Source organism: Orcinus orca, chromosome X (assembly GCF_937001465.1).
Source record: "Orcinus orca chromosome X, mOrcOrc1.1, whole genome shotgun sequence".
NCBI classification, from domain to species: domain Eukaryota; kingdom Metazoa; phylum Chordata; class Mammalia; order Artiodactyla; family Delphinidae; genus Orcinus; species Orcinus orca.
This window is the reverse complement of record NC_064580.1, coordinates 44,728,387-44,746,413: the sequence shown is the minus strand read 5'-3', so window position 1 is coordinate 44,746,413 and position 18,027 is coordinate 44,728,387. Positions and strand designations below refer to the sequence as shown.

At 38.5% G+C, this 18,027-nt stretch overlaps 1 protein-coding gene across 1 annotated transcript in view; it reads left to right on the top strand.

Annotated features, from left to right (window-relative positions):
• Nucleotides 1-18,027, top strand: part of DGKK (diacylglycerol kinase kappa) — a 160,832-nt gene that overhangs the window by 122,240 nt on the left and 20,565 nt on the right. Inside the window, exons 12-15 of the mRNA XM_012537468.3 lie at nt 83-191; nt 988-1,127; nt 2,043-2,124; nt 17,113-17,204. Coding sequence (XP_012392922.1) covers nt 83-191; nt 988-1,127; nt 2,043-2,124; nt 17,113-17,204 — 423 coding nt within the window. The remainder of the gene's footprint in view (nt 1-82; nt 192-987; nt 1,128-2,042; nt 2,125-17,112; nt 17,205-18,027) is intronic.

The window sequence follows — 18,027 nt, the reverse complement described above, 5'->3', positions numbered from 1 at the left end:
CTTAGCTCCTGGCACATTGTAGGAAAGAGTTGTAAAACTCATCAGCTCATGAAATAACTCCCCTTTCCCCTCTTCCTTCCAGGCTCTGCATGTTCAAGAACTTTGTTCGCTTTCGCATTGTGGTTTGTGGTGGAGACGGCAGCGTGAGCTGGGTCTTATCTCTGATTGATGCCTTTGGATTACAGGAACGGGTGAGTCCCTAGCTGACTTAATTTAGCCATTGCTAAAGAGACTGGCAGTGTGGCGCTGCTTATCCCAAGAAGTCCCTGGTCTTTACTCTCCTTGTCTGTAAAATACTTGATCTATCCTGGAGAACATTTCCTACTGGTTTCACAGTCAACCTGACTGGTAGATTCCCAATCTAAGCCTGCTCACCTATACCATTTTCTGGTTATCTAATAGTAGGAAGGAAGAAAGAGGAAGTTAGCAGAAAAAAATGAGCAGTGCTCTATTTCCCAAGCCCCAAAATGAAGATTTGAAGGGGAGGAAAGCAAGAAAAACAGAAGTGGCATCAAGCAGCATTCAACTCCCAATTCCCTACCCCTCCTGAGGACACTGAGTTTCTTCCCTAAGTCTCTAGAGTAGCAGAAATGTTCCTCTACCTCTCCCCCCTCTCCCTAAGCAGCCCCCTGCTCTTCTGACTGCAGTGGCTTTGTCTCCTTAAGGCACCTTACCTCTTTGGCCCAGCCTAGATAGAAATTTGTGGCTATATATCTCTTTTAAAAGCATGGCTACAAATATTGTCATATTCCAGCAACGTGTCCCCTTACTGAGTAGGTTCTGTATTGCCAAGAGTGGGACCCAACTCCTTAGGGAAAATTTCACTCAACTTCAAACATCTTCCTATTACACTTCCTAAAATCATAGGTCCCTTATTGCCACTAGTTTTGAGACCATATTTTTTCCCCAAAAAGCACCCTCTGGGTTCTTTTATGGGTGGATCTTGGTAGGATTGTCTGAAAAGGGTGCCCGGTTTTGTTCTTGCAGTGTCAGCTGGCAGTCATCCCTCTTGGAACCGGTAATGATCTGGCCCGTGTCCTCGGCTGGGGTGCGTTCTGGAACAAAAACAAATCACCTCTGAACATCCTCAACAGAGTGGAGCAAGCTAGTGTAAGGATTCTAGACAGGTGAGTAGCTGAAAGATGAGGTCATTGTGGCTTTTCCATTCCCTTGCCAGTTACTCCCAGTGACATCATCTCAGTCAGGAGTGTTCTAAACTCCCTCACAGAGCTTCATTGCCTTTCTGGCTTCGGTGCAAGGAAATTTGGGGGACTTTGCCTATTAAGAAGCCAGGGTCTACTGTGTATCCTTTAAACATCACTGAAGCCCCTCTTCAAACTTAAAAGATCCTAGAGCAGGAGCACCCATTGGTAAATTTCAAGGGTTCTATAAACCTACTTCAAATTGCATAGCTATTTATCCATGTAAGCATATTTTTTCCTTGGGAAAGTTTCCATCTTTCTGTTCTATTCTAGGATAGTATAGAAACTATTCTATAGCTTCATCAGGTACTCAAAGAAACTCAAAAAAAGAGGGCTCATAAACAACTGGCCTGGATTATCTGTGCCCTAGAGAAGAGACAGTATTCTCCTCCAATCTTCTGAGAAGAAAGACTTTCTATGTGGGGGCATAGTATTTGATTTATGGCTGCTCATAAGGATAACCTGGGGAGCTTTTTCAAGGTACCAAGCTGGGCCCTACCACAAATATTCTTATTCAGTAGGTCTTGGGTAGAGCCCTGGTATGTGTATTTTACAAAAGCACCTCAGGTGATCTTGGTAGTTACCACTGCTTGAGAAGCACTGCTCTCTGAGAACTCTGTGGTGGAATTCCTTCCATCACACTGGCCTTGAGAAGTCATGAAGCAGAGGTCTCTCTTGGGATATACCTTGAGATCAGGTGACCTGAGATAACTTGGGCAACCCCTACAACTCATCCCTACCCATCACATAAATATTTTGACCCCTTTCGTGACATGTGAAGCATTGGTGCCAACCTGTGATGAAACAGAGCCCTAAATATCTGTCTAAACTTCATTTCAGATGGAGTGTGATGATCCGTGAGACTCCCAGACAAACCCCATTGCTAAGAGGACAAGTTGAAATGGATGTACCCCGATTTGAGGTAACAACTGCCTAGCTATAATTCAGGCCAACATCTTTATTACACATTGAAATAATAGGCTAAACCCAGAGAGAAGCTTTTGTATAGTCCATGGGCTTGATAAGGATGAGATCATTCAGGATTGGGGACATTTCAATTAGCAGTTATTTACCAAAAACTGTGTTAGGTGTTGGGGATATAATTCAGTCAGCCATCTACTTATGCAGTCACTCAAAATATTTATGGAAAGTATGGATTAACTACAGTGTGTTCCTTCCTCTTCAATTTTTGGAATAGATTGAGAAGAATATGTATTAACTCTTCTTTGTATGTTTGGTAGAACTCCCCTGTGAAGCCATCCAGTCATAGACTTTGGTTAGCTGGGAGTTTTTTAAATTATAAATTCAGTTTCACTATTAGTGATCAGTCTGTTCAGATTGTTTATTTCTTCCTGATTCAGTCTTTAAAGATTGTATGCTTCTAGAAATGTGTCTGTTTCTTCTAGGTTGTTCAGTTTGTTGGCATATAACTGTTCATAGTATTCTTTTATGATTTTTTGAATCTCTGTGGTATTGGTTGTTATGTCTCCTCTTTAACTTCTTATTTTATTTGGGTCCTCTCTCTTTTCTTCTTGGTGAGCCTCACTAAAGGTTTATCAATTTTATCTTTTCAAAGGACCAGATTTTGGTTTCATTGATCTTTTCTATTGTTTTTTTTGGTCTCTGTTTTATTTATTTCCTCTCTGATCTTTATTATTTCCTGCCTTCTGATGACTTTGAGCTTTGTTTGCTCTTTTTCTAATTCTTTTAGTTGGTAATATAAGTTGTTTGAGATTTTTCTTATTTCTTGAGGTAGGCCTGTGTCACTGTAAACTTCCCTCTTAGAACTGCTTTGCTGCATCCCACAGATTTTGGAATGTTGTGTCTCCACTTTCATTTGTATCGAGGTATTTTCTGATTTCCTCTTTGATTTCATCATCGTCTCATCTTTTTTTTTAACATCTTTATTGGAGTATAATTGTTTACAATGGTGTGTTAGTTTCTGCTTTATAACAAAGTGAATCAGCTATACATATACATATATCCCCATATCTCCTCCCTCTTGTGTATCCCTCCCACACTCCCTATCCCACCCTTCTAGGTGATCACAAAGCACTGAGCTGATCTCCCTGTGCTATGTGGCTGATTCCCACTAGCTATCTATTTTACACTTGGTAATGTATATATGTCCATGCCACTCTCTCACCTCCCTTCCCACTCCCCGTGTGCTTAAGTCCATTCTCTATGTCTGTGTCTTTATTCCTGTCCTCCTCTAGGTTCTTCAGAACCTTTTAAAAAATTTTTTTTAGATTTCATATATATGTGTTAGCATACGGTATTTGTTTTTCTCTTTCTGACTTACTTCACTCTGTATGACAGACTCTAGGTCCATCCACCCCACTAAAAATAACTCAATTTCGTTTCTTATTATGGCTGAGTAATATTCCATTGTATATATGTGCCATATCTTCTTTATCCATTCATCTGATGAAGGACACTTAGGTTGCTTCCATGTCCTGGCTATTGTAAATAGAGCTGCAATGAACATTGTGGTACATGACTCTTTTTGAATTATGTCCCATTGATTTATTTAGTAGCATGTTGTTTAGTCTCCTGTTTGTGTTTTTCCATTTTACTTCCTGTAATTGATTTCTAGTTTCATACTATTGTGGTCAGAAAAAATGCTTGATATAATTTCTATCTTCTTAAATTTGTTGAGACTTGTTTTATGGCCTAGCATGTGATCTATCCTGGAGAACATTCCATGTGCAATTGAAAAGAATGTGTATTCTGCTGCTTTTGGATGGAATGTCCTGTAGATAAGTCTAACTGTTCTATTGTGTCATTTAAGACACCATTTCCTTATGGATTTTCTCTCTGGATGATCTGTCCATTAAAATAAGTGAAGTGTTGGGCTTCCCTGGTGGCGCAGTTGTTGAGAGTCCACCTGCCGATACAGGGGACACAGGTTCGTGCCCCGGCCTGGGAAGATCCCACATGCCGCAGAGCGGCTAGGCCCATGAGCCATGGCCGCTGAGCCTGCGTGTCCGGAGCCTGTGCTCCACAACGGGAGAGGCCACAACAGTGAGAGGCCCGCGTACTGCAAAAAAAAAAAAAAAAAAGTGAAGTGTTAAAGTCCCCTACCATTTTTGTATTATTGTCAATTTCTCCCTTCATGTTTGTTAATATTTGCTTTATATATTTAGGTATTCCTGTATTAGGTGTGTATATGATAAAGAGTGTTATATCCTCTTATTGTATTGATCATTTTATCATTATATAATACCCTTAATCTTTTGTTATAGACTTTGTTTTAAAGATTATTTTGTCCTATATGAATATTACTACCCCTGTTTTCTTGTTGTTTCCATTTACATGAAATATCTTTTTCCATCCTCTGACTTTCAGTCTGTGTGTGTGTCTAACTCGAAGTGAGTCTCTTGTAAGCAGCATATAGATGGGTCTTCTTTTTTCGTCCAATCAGCCACCCTATGTCTTTCAATTGGAGTATTTAGTCCAATGACCTTTAAAGTGATTATTGATAGGTATGTACTTATTGCCATTTTGTTAGTTGTATTCTGGTTGTGTTTGTACTTCTCTGTTCTTTTCTTCTTCTTTTAGTTTCTTCCTTTGTAGTTTGATGGTTTTCTTTATTGGTTTGCTTCTGTTCCTTTCTCTCTAGTTTTATATATCTATTGTAGGTTTTTAATTTGTGGTTACCAAGGGGTTCCTATATGTTGACCTACAACTGTATCTACTTTTTAAAAACTGTTACTCATTTAACTTCAAACACATTCTAAAATATTTACTTTTTTTACTCCCTTCCCCCACATTTTGTGTTTTTAATGTCATATTTTACATCTCCATGTTTATCCCTTCACAGTTTATTGTAGTTATACTTGATTTTAATTTTTTTCTTTAAATCTTTGTACTAGCTTACTTACTTGGTTGATCCTCAGCCTTTATTATATATTTGCCTTTACTAGTGGAATTTGTTCCTTTCCCATAGAAATTTACTTTTTGTTATAGCCTTTTCAATTAGAGAAAACCCTTTAACATTTCTTTTAGGGTAGGTTTAGTATTGCTCAATTCTTTTAGTTTTTGCTTGTCTGAGAAGTTCTTTATCTCTCCTTCAATTCTAAATGATAATCTTGCTGGGAGAGCATCCTAGCTTGCAGGTTTTTCCCTTTTAGAACTTTATATGTATATCATGTCCTTCCTTCTGGCCTGCAAGTTTTCTGCAAAATATCAGCTGATAGCCTTATGGGGATTCCCTTATATATGACTCTTTGATTTTCTCTTGCTACCTTTAGAATTCTTTATCTTAAACTTTTGCCATTTTAATTATTATGTCTTGGTATGCATCTGTTTGGGTTCATCTTCTTTGGGACACTCTATGCTTCTTGTACCTGGATATTGGTTTCCTTCTTCAGTTTCAATAAATTTTCAGCCATAGCTTCATCAAATACATTTTTAAGCCCCCTCTCCCTCTCTCTTCTTCTGGGACCTCTATAATGCTTATGTTGGTATGCTTTGTGTTGTCCCAAATGTCCCTTAAACTGTTATCATTTTTTTTTAATTTACTTTTTACTATTCTGATTGCATGATTTCCATTATTCTATCTTCCAGATCACTTATTCATTCTTCTGTATTACCTAGTCTGCTGTTAATTCCTTCTAGTGTGTTTTTCATTTCACCTTTTAAATTTTTTAATTTCCTTGTTAAAATTCTGTGTTCATTTATTCTTTTCCCTAATTCAGTTAGCCTATCTATTACTAATGATTTGAATTCTTCATCTAGTAAATTGTTTATTTCTGTTTTATTAGTTGTTTTTTTTTTCAGGGGTTTTCTCCTGTTCTTTCAATGAAACAAATCCCTCTGTCTTCTCATTGTTCTTAACTTTTGCTGTCTCTAGTCTATGAAATTAGATGAAACAGTTACCTTTTCCAGTCTTGAAGGTGTGTCCTTGTGTATGAGCATCCCCATACAGTCTGCATGTGCCCAGTGACTTTGGTGAGAGAGCTAGATCTGACTTGAGCACAAGTCATGTCTTTCCCTAGAGTGTGCTGGCAGCTATCACCTTGGTAGGAGGTGGTGCTGCAGATGGAGCAGCGAGAGCTAGAGTCATGTGTGAGCCAGGGCTTCTCCCTTTTTCAGTGGCCAATACCACCCTCTTGGGGCTGGGGGCAGGTCCCAAATTGCTGGAGCAGAAGCACTGAGGGTCAAGTCCAAGATGGCTCCATTCCCTCTAAGTGTGTTCTTTCCCCCATCCCAGCACCATCACACTAGCCCCAGAGGGGAACAGTGCTGGAGCAAGAGGGGCTGGAGCAGGCATTTGGCATGGGTGTGGGCGTGGGTTGAGGCTGTGATGTCCCCAGTTCTGCTTGGAATCCTGGAATACTTCTGATGTGGTGCCTCCATAAACGCCAGGTTGCTGCCCCTGCCCCATTCAGATGTCATTTGGGGTCTGGGCTGGCATAGTCCCTCAAATCTGAGCACTCCCCTCAGCCACCCTCACCCTAGTGTAGAGCTAGGTGAAGCAAGTGGGGTAGAACAGGTGCTTGGTTCAGGCTGGCTGTGTGCCAGAGTGGTTGCAGGAAACTGGCCAGAGTCCCATTCAGTTTCAACCTGTTTTTTTCTGCCTTGTTTCAGGAATAAGCAAGTGTGTGTGTGCTCTTCACTAGCAGAGTGTAGGTTTCTTTTGTTTGTTTGTTTGCTGTACAATATATCAAAGTTGCTTATTTATTTTATACATAGTGCTTTGTATCTCTTAATCTGATACCCCTATCTCACCCCTCCCTATTCCCTCTACACTGGTAACCACTAGTTTGTTCTCTACGTCTATAAGTCTGTTTCTGTTTTTTAAATATACATCTGTTTTGTTTTTCACATTCCACATGTAAGTGATAAAATAGAGTATTTGATTTTTTCTCACTGACGTATTTCACTAAGCATAATACCCTCAAGGTCCATCACATTGTTGCAAATGACAGAATTCCATTCTTTTGTGGGGTGCTGAGTAGTATTCCATTGTATATATAAACCACATCTGTATCCATTCATCTGTTGATGGGCACTTAGGTTGCTTCCATATCTTGACTATTGTAGATAGTGCTGCTATGAACATTGAGGTACATGCATCTTTTCAAATTAGTGTTTTCATTTTCTACAAATACATACCCAGCACTGAAATTCCTGGATCATATCATAGTTCTATTTTTAGTTTTTTAAAGAAACTCCGTACTGTTTTCTATAGTGGCTGGAAACAATGTACAACCCCACCAATAGTATAATAACAAACCCCAACATTTGTTATTTGTAGACATTTTGATGATGGCCATTCTGACAGGTGAGGTGATATCTCATTTTTGTTTTGCATTTCTCTAATAATTAGCAATGTTGAGCATCTTTTCATGTGCCTGTTAGCCATATGTATGTCTTCTTTGGAAAACTTTCTATTCAGGTCTTCTGCCCATTTGTTGCCTGGGTTTTTTATTTTTTTGATATTGAGTTGTATGAGCTGTTTGTGTATTTTGGATATTAACCCCTTGTCAGCCACACCATTTGCAAATATTTTCTCCCTTTTCATAGGTTGTATTTTCATGTTATTGATAGTTTCCTTTGCTGTGCAAAAGCTTTTTAAGCTTAATTAGGCCCTATTACTTTATTTTTGCTTTATTTCCTTTGGCTTAGGAGACGGACCCAAAAACATATTGTTACGATTTTTGTCAGTGTTCTGCCTATGTTCTCTTCTAGGAGTTTCATGGTGTCATGTATTACATTTAGGTCTTTGAACCACTTTGAGCTTACTTATATACATGGTCTGAGGGAATGTTCTAATCTCATTGTTTTACATGTGGCTGTTCAGTTTTCCCAGTACCACTTGCTGAAGAGACTGTCTTTTCTCCATTGTATATTCTTACCTCCTTTGTCATAAAGTAATTGACAATAGGTGTGTAGGTTCACTTCTGGTTCTCTATTCTGCTCCTTTGATCTATGTGTCTGTTTCTGTGCCAGTACCATGCTGTTTTGATTTCTGTAGCTTTGTAGTATATTCTGAAGTCTGGGAGGGTTATACCTCCAGCTTTGTTCTTTTCTCTCAAGATGACTTTGGCAATTTGGAGTTTTTTGTGGTTCCCTATGGATTTTTATTTGTTCTCATTCTGTGAAAAATGTCATGGATATTTTTATAGGGATTTCATTAAATCTGTAGATTCCTTTATGTATTATGACCATTTTAACAATATTAATTTTTCCAATCCAAGGGCACAGGATGATATCTTTCCATTTCTTTGAATTATCTTCAATTCCTTTCATCAATGTTTTATAGTTTTCAGATTATAGGTGTTTCACCTCCTTGGTTAAGTTTATTCTTGGTATTTTCTTCTTTTTGGTATGATTTTAAACAGGATGATTTTTTACTTTCTGTTTCTGAAATTTCATTATTAGTGTATATAAATGCAACAGATTTCTGTATGGTAATCTTGTATCCTTCAACCTTGCTGAATTCATTTATTAGTCCTAATATTTGGGGGTGGAGACTTTAGAGTTCCCAATATAAAGTATCATGTCATCTGCAAATAGTGACAGTTTTACTTCTTCCCTTCCAATTTGGATGTCTTTTCCTTCTTTTACTTCTCTGATTGCTGTGGCTAGAACTTCCATTACTATGTTAAACAGAAGTGTAAGAGTGGGCATCCTTGTCTTGTTCCAGAACTTAGTGGGAAGTCTTTCAGCTTTTCACCATTGAGTATGATGTTGGCTATGGGTTTATCATAATGGCCTTAATTATGCTGAGATATGTTCCCTCTATACCCACTTGGATAAGAATTTTTATCATGAATGGATATTGAAATTTTTCAAATGCTTTTCCTGCATCTACTGAGATGATCATTTGATTTTTATCCTTCCTTTTGTTAATGTGCATCACATTGATTGATTTGTGAATGTTGATTCACCCTCTTGACCCTGGAATAAATCCAACTTGATCCCTTTTATATACTGTTGTATTCAGTTTGCTAATATTTCATTGAGGATTTTTGCATCTATATTCATCAAAGATATTGACCTATAATTTCTTTTTTTGTGTGTGTAGTTTCCTTGTCTGGTTTTGGTATCAGAGTAATGGTGGCCTTGTAGAATAAATCTGTGAGTGTTCCTTCCTCTTCAAGTTTTTGGAATAGTTTGAGAGGGATAAGTATTAGCTCTTCTTTATATGTTTGTTAGAATTCCCCTCTGAAGCCATCTGGTCCTGGATTGCTGTTTGCTGGAAGTTTTTTCTTTTATTACAGATTCAATTTTACTTGTAGTGATTAGTCTGTTCAAATTGTCTGTTTCTTCTTGAAGCAGTCTCGGCAGGCTGTATCTTTCTAGAAATTTGTTCATTTCTTCTAGGTTGTCCAATTTCTTGGCATATAACTGCTCATAGTATTCTCTCATGATTTTTTACATTTCTGTGTTATTGGTTGTTATGTTTCCTCTTTCATTTCTTATTTTGTTTATTTGGATCCCCTCTCTTTTCTTCTTGGTGACCCTGGCTAAAGGTTTATGAATTTTATTTATCTTTTTAAAGAACCAGCTCTTAGTTTTATTGATCTTTTCTATTGTTTTTTGGATCTCTATTTTATTTATTTCCCCTATGATTATTATGTTTATTATTATATATTATTATTATTATATTATTATTATTTCCTTCCTTCTCCTGACTTTGGGCTTTGTTTCTTCTTCTTTTTCTAATGCTTTTAGGTGGTAAGATGTTTACTCAAGATTTTTCTTGTTTCTTGAGGAAGGCCTGTATTGGTTCTAACTTCCCCCTTAGAACTGCTTTTGCTGCATCTCATAGATCTTAGGAAGTTGTGTTTCCGTTTTCATTTGTCTTGAGGTATTTTCTGATTTCCTCTTTGGTTTCATCATGTCCCATTGTGGTTTTTTTTAACACCTTTATTGCAGTATAATTGCTTTACAATGGTGTGTTAGTTTCTGCTTTATAACAAAGTGAATCAGTTATACATATACAAATGTTCCCATATCTCTTGCATCTCCCTCCCTCCCACCCTCCCTATCCCACCCCTCTAGGTGATCACAAACCACCTAGCTGATCTCCCTGTGCTATGCGGCTGCTTCCCACTAGCTATCTATTTTACGTTTGGTAGTGTATATATGTCCATGCCACTCTCTCACTTTGTCAAAGCTTACCCTTCCCCCTCCCCATATCCTCAAGTCCATTCTCTAGTAGGTCTGTGTCTTTATTCCCATCTTACCCCTAGGTACTTCATAACCTTTTTGTTTTCTTAGATTCCATATATACGTGTTAGCATACAGTATTTGTTTTTCTCTTTCTGACTTACTTCACTCTGTATGACAGACTCTAGGTCCATCCACCTCACTACAAATAACTCAATTTCGTTTCTTTTTATGGCTAATATTCCATTGGATATATGTGCCACATCTTCTTTATCCATTCATCTGATGATGGACACTTAGGTTGCTTCCATCTCCTGACTATTGTAAATAGAGCTGCAATGAACATTGTGGCACATGACTCTTTTTGAATTATGGTTTTCTCAGGGTATATGCCCAGTAGTGAGATTGCTGGGTTGTATGATAGTTCTAATTTTAGTTTTTTAAGGAACCTCCATACTGTTCCCCATAGTGGCTGTATCAATTTACATTCCCACCAACAGTGCAAGAGGGTTCCCTTTTCTCCACACCCTCTCCAGCATTCATTGTTTCTAGATTTTTTGATGATGGCCATTCTGACTGGTGTGAGATGATGTCTCATGGTAGTTTTGATTTGCATTTCTCTAACGATTAATGATGTTGAGCATTCTTTCATGTGTTTTGTTGTCAATCTGTATATCTTCTTTGGAGAAATGTCTATTTAGGTCTTCTGCCTGGCTTTGGATTGGGTTGCTTGTTGTTTTGTTATTGAGCTGCATGAACTGCTTGTAAATTTTGGAGATTAATCCTTTGTCAGTGGCTTCATTTGCAAATATTTTCTCCCATTCTGAGGGTTGTCTTTTTGTCTTGTTTATGGTTTCCTTTGCTGTTCAAAAGCTTTTAAGTTTCATTAGGTCCCATTTGTTTATTTTTGTTTTTATTTCTATTTCTCTAGGAGGTGGGTCTAAAAGGATCTTGCTGTGATTTATGTCATATAGCATTCTGCCTATGTTTTCCTCTAAGAGTTTGATAGTTTCTGGCCTTACATTTAGGTCTTTAATCCATTTTGAGTTTATTTTTGTGTATGGCGTTAGGGAGTGTTCTAATTTCATACTTTTACATCTACCTGTCCAGTTTTCCTAGCACCACTTATTGAAGAGGCTGTCTTTTCTCCACTGTATATTCTTGCCTTCTTAATCAAAGATAAGGTGACCATATGTGCGTGGGTTTATATCTGGGCTTTCTATCCTGTTCCATTGATCTATATTTCTGTTTTGTGCCAGTACCATACTGTCTTGATTACTGTAGCTTTGTAGTCTGAAGCTACAGTATAGTCTGAAGTCTGGGAGCCTGATTGCTCCAGCTCCATTTTTCGCTCTCAAGATTGTTTTGGCTATTCGGGGTCTTTTGTTTTTCCATACAAATTGTGAAATTTTTTGTTCTAGTTCTGTGAAAAATGTCAGTGGTAGTTTGATAGGGATTGCACTGAATCTGTAGATTGCTTTGGGTAGTAGAGGCATTTTCACAATGTTGATTCTTGCAATCCAAGAACATGGTATATCTCTCCATCTATTTGTGTCATCTTTAATTTCTTTCATCAGTGTCTTATAATTTTCTGCATACAGGTCTTTTGTCTCCTTAGGTAGGTTTATTCCTAGATATTTTATTCTTTTTGTTGCAATTGTAAATGGGAGTGTTTTCTTAATTTCACTTTCAGATTTTTCATCATTAGTGTATAAGAATGCCAGAGATTTCTGTGCATTAATTTTGTATCCTGCTACTTTACCAAATTCATTGATTAGCTCTAGTAGTTTTCTGGTAGCATCTTTAGGATTCTCTATGTATAGTATCATGTCATGTGCAAACAGTGACAGCTGGACTTCTTCTTTTCCAATTTGGATTCCTTTTATTTCTTTTTCTTCTCTGATGGCTGTGGCTAAAACTTCCAAAACTCTGTTGAATAAGAGTGGTGAGAGTGGGCAACCTTGTCTTGCTCCTGGTCTTAGTGGAACTGGTTTTTTAATAGCATGTTGTGTAGTCTCCATGTGTTTGTTCTTTTCCCATTTTTCTTTCTGTAGTTGATTTCTAGTTTCATATTGTTTTGGTCATAAGAAATACTTGATATAATTTCTATCTTAAATTTAATGAGACTTTATTTGTTGCCTAGCATGTGATCTGTCCTGGAGAACATTCCATGTGCACTTGAAAAGAATATGTAATCTGCTGGTTTTGGATGGAATGTCCTGTAGATATCTATTAAGTCCAACTAGTCTATATTGTCATTTAAATCCACTGTTGTCTTATTATCTGTCTGGATGATATGTCCATTGATGTCAGTGGAATGTTAAAGTCCTGTACTATTATTGTATCTTTGTCAAATTCTCCCTTTATGTCTGCTAGTATTTGCTTTATATATTTAGGTGCTCCTATGTAGGTGCATATATGTTAACAATTGTAATATCTTCTTGTATTGATCCCTTTATCATTATACAATGCCCTTGTCTTTTGTTATAGTCTTCATTTTAAAGTCTTTTTTGTCCTTTATGAATATTGATATCACCACTTTCTTGTCATTAATGATTTCCTGAAATATCATTTTCTATCCCCTCTCTTTTGTTCTGTGTGTATTTGGCCTGAAGAGATTCCCTTATAGCAGCATATTGAACAGTCTTGTCTTTTAATCCAGTCAGCCACCCTATGTCTTTTGATTGGAACACTTAGTCTCTTGACATTGAAAGTAATTATTGATAGGTATGTACTTATTGCCATTTTATTACTTGTTTTCCACTTGTTTTTATAGTTCTTCTCTGGTCACTTCTTCTTTTTGTTTCTCCCATTGTGATTTAATCATTTTCCTTAGTACTATGCTTGGGTTCCTTTCTTTTTGGTTTTTGTGTGTCTTTACCATGGCTACCATGATTTGTGGTTACCATGGGGTTCAAGTATACTGACCCATAATTATATCTATGTGACTTAAACTGATAGTCATTTAAGTTTAAACACATTCTAAAAGATCTACATTTTTTACTCCCCTCCCCAACATTTTGTGTTTTTTTAATCATATTTTATATCTTCATGCTTATCCCTTTACTGTTAATTGTCTTTATACTTGATTTTACATTTTTTCTTCTTTTAATCTATGTGCTTGCTTATTTAATTGATCTTAAATCCTTACTATATATTTGCCTTTCTTATTTGGGAATTTCCGTTTCCTATAGATTCTTACTTCTTTTCTATTTAGAGAAGACCCTTCAACATCTCTTTTAAAGTAGGCTTAGTATTGCTCATTTCTTTTAGTTTTTGCTTGTGTGAGAAGTTCTTTATCTCTCCTTCTAGTCTAAATGATAACCTTGCTGGGTAGAGTGTCCTATAGGTTGCAGCTTTTTCCCTTTCAGGACTTTGAATATATCTTGTCATTACCTTCTGGCCAGCAATGTTTCTGTGAAGAAATCAGCTGATAGCCTTATGGGGGTTCCCTGGTAACTGACTATTTTTCTCTTGCTGCCTTTAGAATCCTCTTTCAGTTTTGACATTTTAATTATGTGTCTTGGTGTGGTGTGGGTCTGTTTGGGTTCATCTTATTTGAGACGCTCTGTGCTTCTTGTACCTGGATATCTGTTTCTTTCTTCAGGCTTGGGAAGTTTTCAGCCATAATTTTCCATCTTCTCTCTCTCCTCTCATTTTGGGACCCCTATAATGTGAAAAATTCCACACACACATGCACACACACACACACACACGTATATATACTTTTTGCTGTTCTGATTGTGATTTCCATTTTCTATCTTCCAGATCACTAATGTGTTTTTCTGTATCACCTAGTCTGCTGTTAATACCTTCCAGTGTGTTTTTCATTTCAGTTATTGTATTCTTCAGTTCTGACTAGTTCTTTTCTTATATTTTCTAATTCCTTGTTAAAATTCTCTCTGTGTTCATCTATTCTTTTCCCTAATTCAGTTAGCTTTCTTATTACGAATGCTTTGAATTTTTTATCTAGTAAGTTATTTATGTTCCATTAGCTGTTTTTTCAGGGCTTTTCTCTTTCTCTTTCAATTGAGACAAATTCTTCTGTCTTCTCATTTTGCTTATCTTTCTCTGTCTCTATGAAATTAGGTGAAACAATTACCTATGGTGGTTTTAGAGGGATGTCCTTATGTGGGAGTATCCCTATACAGTCTACAAGGCCCTAGTGGCTTTGGTGGCAGAGCTGGATTTGATGTGAGCACAAGTCACACCTTTCCTCAGAGTGTGCTGGTAGCTGTCACCTTGATAGGAGGTGGGGCTGGAGATGGAGATGCTAGGGCCAGAGCAATGTGTGAGTCAGGGCTTCCCCTCTGTTCGGTGGTCATCACCACCCTATTGGGAGCAGGGTCAGGTCCCAAGGCGCTGGAGCAAAAGCCCTGAGGGTTGGGTCTGAGCTGGCTCAGTTCCTTTTAAGTGTGTGCTCTTTTCCCTCCCAGCACTGGCACCCTCACCCGAGTGGAGCAATGCTGGAGAAAGAGGGGCTGGTGTGGATATTCAACAGTGGTGGGGGCATGGGCTGCGGTAGTCTGATTGCCATCAGAGATCTGATCTGCCCCTGATGCTCCACTTGTGCAACTGCCAGTAACAGCTGCCCCCTGTGCTCAGATGCCACTTAGGGTTTGAGTCACCATAACATCTTTTTTTTATTGACGTATAGTTGATTTACAATGTTTCAGGTGTAATATATACACACACACACACACACACACACACACACACACACACACACACACACACACGTTCTTTTTCAGATTCTTTTCCAGTATAAGTTGGTACACCATAGCATCTTACAGCCAAGCTTTTTCCTTGTTGTGGCAGCCCTTAGTCCCATGTGGCACTGCCATATGAGGCAAACTGTGCTGGAGCATTTGCTTGGCTCAGGCTAGGATGCATGCCAGAGTGGTCACAGGAAACCAGTCAGCCAACTGGGCGGTTTCAATCCACCCTTTCTGCCCTGCTTTGGGAGCTAGCAAGTTTTCACGGCCTCCTCCCAAGCAGAGTCCAGGCATCCCACAGCTGTCCTATTAGTCCCACTGGTCCTTCAACCAGCCAAGGGGGCTCATCTTCCCTTTGTTGGACCCAAGGTCTGTGGCACCCAATCTGTGGCTCAACCCACCACTCCCCAGGGAGGATCTCTACCTGTGTAATCCCCTTTCTCTTCTGAGTCCCCTCCTAGGGGCACAGGTCCCAACCTGATCGATTCTCTTCCCTTACTATCTGATTCTATGTGGATCTTTCTTACAGCCTTGGGCATATAGGAGTCTTTCTGCCAGTCTCCTGTTAGTTTTCAGTGAGAATTGTTCCACATGTAGATGTATTTTTGATGTATTCATGGGGGAAGGTGAGTTCCACTTCCTCCTACTCCTCCATCTTGAGTCCCTCCAAGTCTAAGTTTCTTACAGCCCTCCTGTTAGTCCCACTGGTTTTCTAACAAGCTAAGGGGACTTGTGTTCCTGATGTCAGATTCCAGGGCTGTGGTGCCCAATATGTGGCTGGAGCTGCTCACTCCCCAGGGAGGCTCTCTGTCTTTGTAATCCTCTCCTTCTTTTGTGTCCCCTCCCAGGGGCACAGGTCCCAACCTGATCACTTCTCTTCCCTTCTTATCCAATTTTGTGTGGATCTTTATTACAGCATTGGTTGTACAGGAGTCTTTCTGCCAGTCTCCAGTTAGTTTTCAGTGATAACTTCTCCACATTTAGATGCATTTTTGATGTGTTCATGGGGGGAATTGAGTTCCATGTCCTCCTAATCTGCCATCTTGATATCTTCCCCCAGGAAGTTTGAACTTCTATCTAAAAGAAATAAGAATTATATAAGGATTTTTCTTATTATGAAATTTTCAAATATATAGGAAATTTTAAATGGTAGCTTCTACCATTAATATTTCACTATACTTTATCACATATCTATCCATCTATCTATTCTTCTATCTAATAGAAAGGTTTAAAACAGAATATTTACATGTTATGTGGAGAAAAAATTGAAGGAATAAAGACTAGAGGCAAGGAAAAAAGATAGGCAGTGATGTAATTGTCTAGGCAAAAGATGATGGTGATTTGGACTGGTGAAGTGGTAATAGGAATAAGAAGAAGTGGACATAGTTAAAACATATTGAAGAGATAGAATCATCAGGACTTGGTAGATGTTTGAATGTGGGGGGTGATGGAGAGGGATGAGTATAAGTTGTAGTTAGGAGTACAGACTCAAGAGCCAGACTACCTGAAATCAAATCCTGGCTGTGACATCTATCAGCTGTCCCTTCCCTATGCCTCAGTTTTCTGTTCTGTGAAATGGGGATAATAATCCTTATTTCATAAGATTGTTATAAGGGTTACCTGAAAAAATATATATGTATCTTAGAACAGAACCTAGCACATAGTAAATTCTATATAAGTGGATACCATTATTATAGTTAACATTATATATAAGAGGTGACCCTCTGGTTGGAAAGATGTGGGTTCAAATCCCAGATCTATTATTTACTAGCTATGTAATATGAGATTGGTTTTTCATTTGAAACATGGAACAAATAGTAACTCCTTCATATGAGTTTTTGAGTATTAATTTAAATGAGAGGAAACAATATACGTCTTATTTTTAGAATGACCACAGATCTAAGATTATCTGTGGAGATCTTCCACAAGAATTCTTTAATTGTGATTATTTTCAGAGAGACAGTTGGGTTGCTGGTAAAGCATCAGTAGGAAGTAATGAGGGGGGTGAGGATGGGTAGCACACTATGTCACAGTGCTAAGATTCCAGGGCTCAACACTCCTTTTCCCCCTAGGCTGCTGCCATCCAACACTTAGAATCTGCAACCACTGAGTTGAACAAAATCCTGAAGGCCAAGTACCCGACAGAGATGATCATTGCAACCAGGTCAGTCTTCCTTTGGCTCTCTACCTTTGGGATGTTTTTGCCCCTCATGGGCTGTTCCTCAGTCAGAGATGGGGCTCATTTTAATAGCTTGGGGGGTTGAGGCCAAGGAAAGCATATGTTTACCTTCCCAAATCAAATTTCTTCCAACTCGAACCTCCTGAATAGAAAGTTTACGAGGGGAAAAAAAAAAAAAAGATGAGATTGGGGTGAGGGCTCTTGCTACTCCAAAAAGACAAAATTGTAAGCCACAGATTTGGAAGAAGCGTTACAGAAGGGAAACACGACATTCCATACCATTCAAGAGCATAGCATAGCTCCCTACAGTAGGGAGACCTTGTTTTCCATTTAATACCTGGAAAATTCTCTGTGGTACCTGCTACAGCTGCTTTCTCATAGCTGAGCAATACATTCTCCCCTTCTAAATACATGGGTCATTCATTCTTCCTGGGACTCTGGTGGGTTCCTTCCAAATCTACCACATTCTCTTTTGAGAAACAGTCCCTACAGGGAACATCGTCCCAAAGTCATTATGTTTGTACTAAATTAGCCAGGCCCTTGAACCATAGCTGATTTGACCCAGGGTGAAATCCTGACCCATGTTGGACTGACTGAATTCTGTTTCCTGGAAATTTGGAATTTGGGCTAAGAAATGCTAGTTAAATTCTCTTAGGTACTGGCATATTTCACCATATGCACATGAAGAATCAGAATAAACAAAGAGGGGAGAGGGAGTGGGGGGAGAGGGACAAAGAGAGGGAGGGAGGAGAGATCAGGAAAGAGAGAGGGAGAAGGAAGAGGAGGAAGATGGAAACTAATGACATTA